At 36.7% G+C, this 10,290-nt stretch overlaps 1 protein-coding gene across 1 annotated transcript; it reads right to left on the bottom strand.

Annotated features, from left to right (window-relative positions):
- Window positions 1–287: 287 nt before the first annotated feature.
- LOC311087814 (E3 ubiquitin-protein ligase Smurf1-like) lies at window positions 288–8,070 on the bottom strand (the record flags this gene model as incomplete). The annotated part of the gene is made up of 15 exons (XM_084121285.1): window positions 288–728; window positions 1,400–1,614; window positions 1,863–2,035; window positions 2,173–2,351; window positions 2,782–3,095; window positions 3,553–3,695; window positions 4,795–4,956; window positions 5,058–5,180; window positions 6,086–6,133; window positions 6,214–6,294; window positions 6,560–6,613; window positions 7,124–7,204; window positions 7,302–7,343; window positions 7,441–7,521; window positions 7,972–8,070. 15 exons carry the CDS (start codon window positions 8,068–8,070, stop codon window positions 445–447), a joined length of 2,079 nt encoding a protein of 692 aa, XP_083977411.1. The 3' UTR covers window positions 288–444.
- Between the last annotated feature and the right edge of the window lie 2,220 nt (window positions 8,071–10,290).

The raw sequence follows: 10,290 nt of genomic DNA, 5'->3' as shown, positions 1-10,290 counted from the left end.
GTCTGTGTGGGTCCTAATGCCCCAGTGTAGTGACGGGGACACTATAGTGTCAAAGAGCACCGTCCTTCGGATGAGACGTTAAACTGAGGTCCTGACTCTCTGTGGTCATTAAAAACCAATGACCTGCACATTGGTGGTGGAGGTGATTCCCCCCCTTCCATATGTAAAAGCAATTTGAGTTCCTAGAAAAGCGCTATATAAATGTAATGAATTATTTTTATCATGTCATACTAAAATAAATAAGGTATAAAGAATAAAAGACAGTCAAGGTTTAGGGCATACAAAGTAATATTTATATGATTATTACTTTAACACAAGCAAACAATACACAATACATAGTATAAACAATGTAAAAACAACAACAACAACAACAACAACAACAACAACAACAACAACAACAGGACAGCTGGGGAGTGAACAGCCATGCAGGAGTTACCCCAAGTTTTAGGCTACCCCAAATACTGGTGACTGAATGATTCCAGTTGTCATAAAATGACAAAAGTCTTCATATGTATGCCCAATGGGCAACTTCAAGATGATGGCACAAGTGTTTGCTTCTGGGAACATCCGCCGTTTGCCATTCAGTTCCTCATGAAGAAAAGTAATGGCAGGATTCTCTTGAAATCCAAATGCAGGTATGGCAGATGCCCCAGAAGCAAACACAAGCACATCTTCCAGGGTGATATCAAGGGTCCCTCCACCTTCTACCTCCACTGCTGCATCTCCATCTGAAACAATCAAAGAACAATCTTCAAACCAAAGAAACAATCTTAAAAAACAAACCAAAAAAACAGATTGCCAAACATTTTACTCATTAACAACTACAGTTGTAACCTGACATTTGACACATTTACACATTTGACCATATAGACAATTAAACATGTCATCTAGTACAATCCATTGACAAATACCAAGTTAGCATATACATGTACATGCTTGTAGAATCTACAAACATCTCCATAACAATACATGCATTACATGCCTGCTTGCTGTCATCTTCACTCTCTGCAATGAATGACCCTGTCTCAGAGTCCGGTTTCCCGTTATAGTTGGATTTGTATCAATAGATACTTTCAATTAAAAGGTGTTAGAGCAATCCTTAATACAAGTTCACTGACTTAATAGTAGAAGCCTGAAGCTCAAATACCATGTTCAGAAAAGACAATTAAGCATTCTACAGAGCGCCTACATGATAGGTAAAATATGAGAAAAAATAAAAATAAAAAAAATAAAGTATTTCAATGTCTTTCCCGTTCACTGCAATTACATTTTATATAATTTGCTCTGTAGAATGCATTATTCATATTCATATTTACACTTAGTCACATTCCTATAGCACAACTTGCAAATATATTCAATAACAAGATAATATAGCAAATTTATAATTATATGAACTCACCTTCAACTTGAATTACCCAGTCCCGCCAGTAGCCAATTGCGACCTCCTCCAAAGCCCTCCTACTGCTTCCTCTTTGAGAGTACTCAATTTTGAAGAGGTCCAGTAAAGTGGCAGCCGACAAGGTGGGTGCTCCACCACAAAACAGCTCCTCCAGAATTGATGAGTGCCCCTCTAAGGCATTTAGGACCCCTAACGTCTCCAGTCCTTCTTTCAATCTTTCAATAAGAAGTACATATGTTCTCAGATGCAAACATGTAGGGTTATATAACACATGTAAAAAGTAATTGTAAAATCAACAGAAGAGTTATGTCAATATTTGGCATGCAAGACAAATTTACATACAAGTAACAAATTAAGGGAAATATCTGAAACCCCTACAGTGAGTGTTTATTATTTTTCCTTTAATTTTCATCTGTCAATACATATATTCATAATGTATGAGTGATCAAGCAGTTCATCTTACTGTTTAAGGGGCATCTCCATCCGTCCCTCCACATAATAATTTAGGGCTGCCTGGACCAGGTCATCCCTCTCTTGTAGAGTCGAAACCCTACCCAATGCACCAAGCATGTGGAGGCTGTTTGATGCCTCCACCATGGCTGTGCGGGCCTCTTCTACGGTCTCTGCCCTTTGGATCTAAAAGTTGAAGTTGGTCGAATAAGAGGTTCTCTTAAGATTATAGTCTTTTTGTTTATGTCAATGTGAACTGTTAATGGCAATAAAAAACAATACTCTTTTACATCAACAAGACCAAAGACAGATTTGTAAATTACCTTGTCCAGTTGATCATGCAGCTCTCTGTCATCCACTTCTGTTATGTCCACTGGGGGAGCAGGGAGCCCTGACAGTTGTGCATACAGCCGTTTGGATAGCACACGGGGTCCCACCCCACCATGGACAAGGCAGACAGAGAACATCATACCCAAGACTTTGTAAGTTCCCCTGGACAAGCCTAGAACAATTGGCATGAAAAGACTTTATTTTTTCTCTCTTGCAATTAAGGGTTTTAGAGTTTGTGGTAACTAACTTAAGCTTTGAAATATCTGAATTGTCCCCCAAGATTTATTTAAATTATGTCCTATACTAGTAAGTCTGAATTACATGTGGTAAAAGGCAAAGCATTTTACATGAAAACTCTTTTTTTACCCAGCAATTTATTATGCAGTGCACTCCACAATTACATGTACAGGCAATTGCCAGCATGCAGAAGTGTATATATGGACTGGCAATTGCCTGTACATGTAATTGTGGAGTGTGACAATCACATTTGTCGTGATTGTGTATTATACTTATATATATATATATATATATATATATATATATATAAAATATACTATATACTAAAAAATTATACTTATTTATTACACAACAGATGTACCTACCAAGAGAATCAAGAGCAAGGCTCTTGCAGTTCTGGGGCCCCACAAAGTACTGTGACGCCAGGACTGCTTTCATTAGGAGCCTCATAAACTCGCGGTTAGGTCCACCATTATCGACTGAGCCCTCCCCACTTCCACAAGTGTCAACAAACACCACGTCCAACCGTTTTAATGGATTAAAGGCCCGCCTCCTGAAGGTCCTCATGGCACTTTCCAGAACATTGGACCTTACCACATTTACACAATTGGACGTGGGTCCAGGCTCAGACAGTTCAGCCGCTGATTGTAGATCTAACAACAATCCCCTCAAGTCATGACTGGAAAACAAAATAATCACAGCAATGATATCCAAGCTGGAATACATATGCTAATACATACTAATTAACTTACGGCATGTTGTTGGGAAAGGCAATGCAAGTGTTCTAATTAAAAGAGGTTTGTTATTCGAAAAATGTACAATAAAAATACTGCATTTTGGGGGAAGCCATCCCTGTCTGGTGATATAGCCATATTATCAGCATCTTAAATACGTAAATCACACTCAGGCGCTTTTATATTTGTAAAAAGTTTGACAGCTATGCACATTTAAATTTGCATCAGGCCAGAGATATAGCCATAAACTTCTACACACACTCAAGGTTTTGGCTTCATAAAGCACTATACAGTGGAAAAGAATGCATAAGTAAAAATTGGCACTACTAATAAATATATACAATAAGTAGAGAGAGGGCATACAATATGGTTATGTTAATAATAAAAAAATAAAAATGTTACCTAGTATCCGTGTCTGTTGTGCTGGTGGATGCAGACGAAAAATTGTTAGCTGTGGAGGCTGGATAAAGTACAGAGGAAACTGCTGAGGCAGGAGGAACTGCAGCTGAGATGACACCAGCAGGCATTACATTGTCATAAGACTCCTGTTTAAAGCAAAATGAAAGCATTGGCTTACTCTGAAGCGGTAGTTTAAAACTGTGTGTGATAGAAAAAGTGATTGAGCTGTGTAGAGAGAACTGAATGGATCCCTGTTTTTCACTATTATTCACTATTGCAGCATCATTATTTAAAGTGATAATGTAATAAAGTCACCATTTTGTGCTTTCTTGAATAACACATTTTCACGTTTGGAAAAAAACTAAAAAAAAAGGCAGACAGACTAATATATGTATTACCCTTTTGTGCTAAACAGATGTTGAACCATCTTTGAACATTATGAACAGTGCATGTTTAATCTGTTTTTTTAATGTTGTCAGGCCATGTAATTAAAATCAATTCTAATAGAGCTTGTGCTCATCTTGTATTCTTTATCTCAAAGTATTCTCTCTTTTATGTCTACAATGCAAATTATAAAAGTTTACAAAGGCATTCCTAAAAGACTTCGACATGTCTAAATCAATTACAACATTTATTAGTTAAAGGAGATTAAAGTTGTGGGTGTTGGCTATTTTAAAGTTAATGTTAAAGGGGTCATGAACTGGCTTTTTTCATTTTTTTATATTGTTGTCTGAGGTCAACTTATGATGTTCGCTTGGTTTTTACATTCAAAAACACCAAAATGAACAAGTAATAGGCTATTTTCTACCCTAGTTTTGAGCCTAGCTCCTGAAACGCTTTTATGGGCGTGCCGCATTGAAGACTTTGAAGTCAACGCCCACTGCTATGATTGGATAACATTTTTGCATATTATTATGAGTTTCATGTAATGCTGGAATCAGTGGGCGGGGCTAAACCAGCCGTGTTGAAGTAGGCGTTGATCTTCTGCGGAGATGGTGTTTGATACCCTTGCTTTGACCTCCTAGATCCCCGCTGTGAAAAACCTGTCGTTTGCTGTGCCTGGTGTCAATAAAAACTTTTATTGGACTAACAAGGAATGTTTTCAGTTCTCAAATTTATAGGATATTCTTATAGTATGATGACATATTAAATGTCAAAAGCTGAAGGAAAATTTTATTTCTCAGTTCATCACCCCTTTAAATAATCACAGTTTGCAGTCCAAAAAGAAGCAAATGTAGAAATTACCTCTTCAGGTCCAACCCATTGAACAAAAAAGGTAGTTGATTGGGTGATGAAGTCGGCAATAATACCAGTTGATGAGGCCGTTATGGCCAAATCTGGATTATGTGATCTCAGGCAGAGGAATTCAGTGGCAGACCCTACAGCTCCTGCATAGCATATAAGATTCTAGGAAAGGGGGACAAGAAACAATTGAAAACTTGTGTAAATCATAAAACTCACAACAAGATGCATATATATCTGGCTGGTACGTCTTCTTTTCTTCTTACTTGTATGTTGTTTTGCAGCTGAAAATCTCTCCGTGTTCGAGAGCCGTCAGGGTAATGGAACTGGAAGGTGATTCCAGACTCCAAAGGGAAACTTGCTACTAGTTCCCTCCTCTCACTGATCACCTGTGTAACGACAGGCCTTTATTATTTACTTCAGTGAAATTCTTTATATACAAAACAAATTTAAGCTTACTTTCTTGTTCTAATGTGATGGCACATTAGAAAATAATTTTCAATTAATCAAATAAATGGACACTCTGTTCACTACTCCAGCCAAAACAGCATCATCTTTTTATTTGTAGCCTCAATTATCATGGTATTTTATTTAGAGATATTGACCATTTATTGCTGTCATAATTGCCTTGATCACAGCAGTGATTAATTATATTCAGCAAAGCAAACATTATGTCTCTTTGAGTAGTTTTATTCATTTTGAACAGCAATGACTTTTAGATATGAGGTATAATACGGTGTTGTTTGATGGACCACCATTAAGAAGAGATTAACGCATTCTAGGCTTTGGCATTTTTGTGGCCTCGCGACAATAGGAAGAACATAAGAAATTACACTGACTGCATCCTTTTAGGTTTTGTCCATATTTTTCTCTCCATTTTAAATCCCTGTGAACCAGAAGTTGCAACCAACTTCAAATCAGTGTTGTGATATATTTCCATTTGAAATGGAATATTGAATAGAGGAAATGGTTTATTTTTGCCCCACCTACTCTCCATCCCTCGCTCATAGCAGACGGTTCGAGAGGATTGGTTAGGGATATTCAAACTGATGTCATCAGGGAAGGAATTCAATTCCAGAGTGGAAGCAAATGTTCTGATTTTAATTAAAGACTACCACGACAAAGACATTTTTTTTTTCTCTATGTATTAACTTGCACAGATTAATTGGTCACTACAAGACTTAGTAATGTGATCTAACAAAGTAACTAGGGAACATTTTTATTTCATAACGACTTGAATGCTGAAGAAGAAATGCTGCTCAAACATGGACCACAGTTGATTATCTGAACTTGCCTGTAGTCGTCTCTCCTCCAGTCTTTCCCTTCTTCTCTCATTTTCCAGCTGTAAAATACATGTCATTACTGTAGTTAAATAACTATGCCCCCGGAACTTCTATTGTGTTTCTGTGGAACTGAAATGACCTTCTGTTGGTCCAAGAGCAATGATTCTTCATAAGCTGAATCTTGCTCTTGAATGAGTCGCCTCCTGTCCTCTATACTCTCCTGTTAAACAGTTATAGAATTTGTACAAATCCAACATGGTGGCAAACAAACAGACAACCATTTAAAGGCACAAAATTTCACTATAACATATTTAAACTGACTGTCAGTGTGTTATTGAATAACTTGTTCTGGTTAGTGCTCCACCAACCTATTCTATCCATAGAAAGGTATATAAATTAAGTTGTAGATTATAGTTATATACTGAAGTGAAGTGAAATACATATTGCTAGCAAGATTATCTTAAGGATTACAATGCTATGCTTACCGTTTCACCACCAGCATGATGACCTTGAAGCAAAATGTCACTTTCATTGATGACCTTCACAGGAACAGGCAGACAAACAGAAATAAAAAAACTGTAACGACTCCATTAAAAACACAGGTCAGGAAAAATTTGGTGTGGTAAAGCCAGGGACACAACAATTCAACTACCTTAGGTGAGATGTACAAAAAGAGAATAGTTAATCGATAAGTCAAGTCACCTTCATTTATATAGTACTTTTAACAATATAGATTGTTTTAAAGCAGATTTACAGTGATAATAGGAAACTAGAAAAAAAAGAGTTAAAGCTCTAGGAGGAGTTAGAATAATAATAATAAGTTTAAATAGGATTTCAGTAAGTTGGCTCTCTCAAGCCAACTTAATTAAAGTAACAGAGATTGTTTAGGCTTTACAGCAGCTCTAGAATAAAGTTATTGTCCAGCTAAAGCAAGTTTTTGATTGATTCATTTCTGTTAAATCATTAGTTATTACTGTATAATACTGTGATGTAGTTGCAAAATTCACAAAGTACTTTTGTTCAAGTTTAATATGTATAATAAAACGTACAGGGGAAATGTCTTCCTCCTCCTCAGGATCCATCTGCACACTTTCTAGTCCTTCCTCCTCCTCAGATGCAATGTCACCAACCTTAGGTGAAGTGCACAAAAGAGTAAATAGTACTGTATGCTGTAGTTGCAAATTTCTCAAAATACTTTGGATCACGTTTAATATTTATAAAACTTACAGGGAAAATGTCTTCCTCCTCCTCAGATGCAATGTCACCAACCTTAGGTGAAGTGCACAAAAGAGTAAATAGTACTGTATGCTGTAGTTGCAAATTTCTCATAATACTTTGGATCACGTTTAATATTTATAAAACGTACAGGGGAAATGTCTTCCTCCTCCTCAGGATCCATCTGCACACTTTCTAGTCCTTCCTCCTCCTCAGATGCAATGACAACAACCTTAGGTGAAGTGCACAAAAGAGTAAATAGTTAATACTGTATTGATGGATTTTTTTGGGGTGGCTTGCCAATGTATTAGATTTCTCTGATAAATAAAACAGGTAAGCTTCAGATCCTCTGGTGAGAAGAATTTCTTGAAGGTAACTTCTTCAGCAGCGACTAGTGGCAATTTTAAACCATAGTTATGTTTTTGGGACAGAGCCTTATTGCAGATACAAAACGGAAGATATGGCACTGCTAAAACCTCCCACTGGAGATTTCTGCAATACATAGTTGATACTAAACAGGAACATACTAGAGAGATGAGATATGAATTCTAATCCCGGCTCTGACAATCTGACGTCCCTAATCTAAATGCTTTAGGTTTAAGATATATACAATCATTCAGTATGATGTAGTTGCAAAATTGACAAAGTAATTTGATTCACATTTCATATGTACAAAACTTACAGGTATAATGTCTTCCTCCTCCTCAGGATCCACCTGCAGATTTTCTATTTCCTCAGACCCCTCAGATGAAATGTCACCAACCTGAAGTGAAATATACATCCAACATAAAGAAGAAAGCATTTGCTCTCACATCATGATATCCGTTAAGGCACAAAAATGGCTTACTGATGTATTTGAAGAGACGCTGTCCTCAGACAATTCCAGGGGCTCCTATTTAACAAAGACAACATGTTTTTTACAAATAAAAGTTTCTGTCGCCATTATAGCACAACATTTCATACTGATGAATGTGTAGACATTATTGGTGTATTTTATTACATTTTATTACAATTAAAATATTTACTAGTTTCATCGCAAGGTGTGCTTTAGAATCTTGCTTGTTTATTAAAGTCGACCCTATTTAGTTTGTAAGAGCATATTACTAGTCTTGTGGTGAACAATTCATTCGTGCAAGTTAATACACAGAATAAATTTGTTTGCCATGGTAATCTTTAATCAACATCTGAAAAGTTACTTCCGGTCTGGGATGGCGCTCCTTTTCTAATGACGTCAGTTTGATGGCTTGGGTAGAAAACGCTAAACCACTCCTCAAACCGTTAGTCTGCTATGAGCAGAGAGACTGAGAGGAGGAGCGCTAAAGTAAACCCTGCCCTCTGTTCAATATTCCCTTTCACTGGGAAATACGTCACAACACTGGAGAAAAACGCAACTTCCAGTTCACAGGAACTTTAAACTAATGCTAGTAAATGGTCATTAAATCATACTTGTAAAATAAATGTATATGAATACAATACAGAAAATAAACTCATTCTGTAAGTAAATTAGCTAACACTAACGTTTTGAAATTAAGTGTTCCAGTGGGTGTACTGATAAAGTAAAAAACATGAACAAATGTTTTACATCTGCTTGTTGTAAGGGTAATTGTACTTCATATATATACTTGTATGATGCATGTAAAACCACAGATGTAGGATAAAAAAGCATGCTTGATAACTAATTACCTTTGGCCGTATGTAAAGAGCGGACCGGCCCAGCTCTTTACGAACTGACACTGGGGATGAAGTGTTTGAAGTAAGAGCCAACACACGTCTGAATCGGTCAACTCTACACAACTCAAAGTCTCTATAATTCAGTCTAGGAAACGTCTTCCAGAGCAGATCTTTTAGGTCTGCCTCAGGCATGTCACAAGGAATGTCTATCCTTTTCATTTCTGTGGCTGAAAAATGATAATGATGTTAATAAAGCATCCCACAGTCTTACCAATAAAATATTTTGTGAATATCAAATGAGGTTAATTTACCAAAATTGCTATTAAATGTCACCATACTGTGGTCAAGCAACAAAGCCACACGAATTTTAAAAGCTGGACGAGGATCATTTCTTGCTTTCCTATGAAACAAAACATATCATTAATAAAGCAATACAATTTAATGTACAGAGGCTGTCAATTTCTTCCATATTACCCTCCATTTGCATCGCCTTGAGCAGATGATCTTAAAAAAGAAGCAAACGTGTTATTTGGTGTTAATAAGTAAAAAAAAAAAAACATTCTGCCTATACATAAAATATAGCAGCCTTGATCTAGTAAGCTAATTAAATGTTGATACTACAGTAAGTGTTGAATAGGCAACTTTACTTGGTGAACCAATAGCAGGTATACACACCTGTTGCTGCACAGATTAACATGCTCTTCAAGTCTATGCAGAGGCACCTCACAACAACAAATATTGCACCTTTCCATTACAACATTCTGAAAACACAGAACAGATCACATTTCAAATAATTGTATTTGTACAAAAAGGGGAAAAAAACATAGATTAAACTATATTATTAGCTTTAATTTGTGATGTTGTTATACAAAGAAATTCATTATTTCACTCTAAATTTTTTTTTAAATAAAATAAACTTTATTACAGTTACCTCTGCCGTATCTTCCTGACGTACAAGAGGAATGCTGTTTTGAATCGGTACAATATAAGCAACCGCTTTGTTTAGGCCACTCTCCAGTCTAAGATATGGGATACTGTACCCTTCTGGTGGCATTGGTATGTCAACCAGTTGACGACCCCTGGCTGTACGCATTATTTTAAATGGACCTGCTCTCTTTAATGCAGGGAACTCCTCTCCAATTTTTTTGGTAAAATCTGCAAAGGATCCATTCATATCCTCAAATCTCACTTTTTTTTTCCCAAGCCCGCTTAATTTTAAAATAATGTTTTCCTCTGGTGTGGGTACAGTATTGCATGATGGACTTGCCATGCAATAGAATTCATGCTCCCATGCAGAAGGGCCTAACCTGTGACGGGCTCTTGAGGACCT

Source organism: Abramis brama, assembly GCF_963993115.1.
Source record: "Abramis brama genome assembly, chromosome: 8".
In the NCBI taxonomy this organism is placed as follows: Eukaryota; Metazoa; Chordata; class Actinopteri; order Cypriniformes; family Leuciscidae; genus Abramis; species Abramis brama.
Note: the sequence above shows the minus strand (reverse complement) of the source record. Positions and strands in the feature narration are given on the sequence as shown.